The following is a 222-nucleotide window of genomic DNA, read 5'->3' as shown; positions in this document are numbered from 1 at the left end:
GGATGCAGGGAGGGATATGGGGGGTGGGATGACGCTCGGAGGTGATGGGGTTCAGGGGTGACGTGGGGCTTCCCGAAACTCGGCGCTCGGGTTTTTTCCCCCGTCTCTGACCCGTGCCCGGGCTCAGCCGCGGTGTCCAAACCCCTTCTCTTCCCCCCACAGCCCACCCGGGTGGATCGAGGCTGGTTCGTGTTCCCCTTTGGGAAGAACCCGTGGTGGGTT

At 65.3% G+C, this 222-nt stretch overlaps 1 protein-coding gene across 1 annotated transcript in view; it reads left to right on the top strand.

The window, feature by feature from the left end:
* SLC4A5 (solute carrier family 4 (sodium bicarbonate cotransporter), member 5) overlaps positions 1 to 216 on the top strand; it is a gene marked incomplete at both ends in the record, with an annotated part of 8908 nt that extends 8692 nt beyond the window's left edge. Inside the window, one exon of the mRNA XM_010294190.1 lies at positions 163 to 216. Within this exon, the coding sequence (XP_010292492.1) occupies positions 163 to 216 (54 nt within the window). The remainder of the gene's footprint in view (positions 1 to 162) is intronic.
* Between the last annotated feature and the right edge of the window lie 6 nt (positions 217 to 222).

The sequence above is a fragment of the Phaethon lepturus genome, unplaced genomic scaffold, assembly GCF_000687285.1.
Source record: "Phaethon lepturus isolate BGI_N335 unplaced genomic scaffold, ASM68728v1 scaffold46759, whole genome shotgun sequence".
NCBI classification, from domain to species: Eukaryota; Metazoa; Chordata; class Aves; order Phaethontiformes; family Phaethontidae; genus Phaethon; species Phaethon lepturus.
Note: the sequence above shows the minus strand (reverse complement) of the source record. Positions and strands in the feature narration are given on the sequence as shown.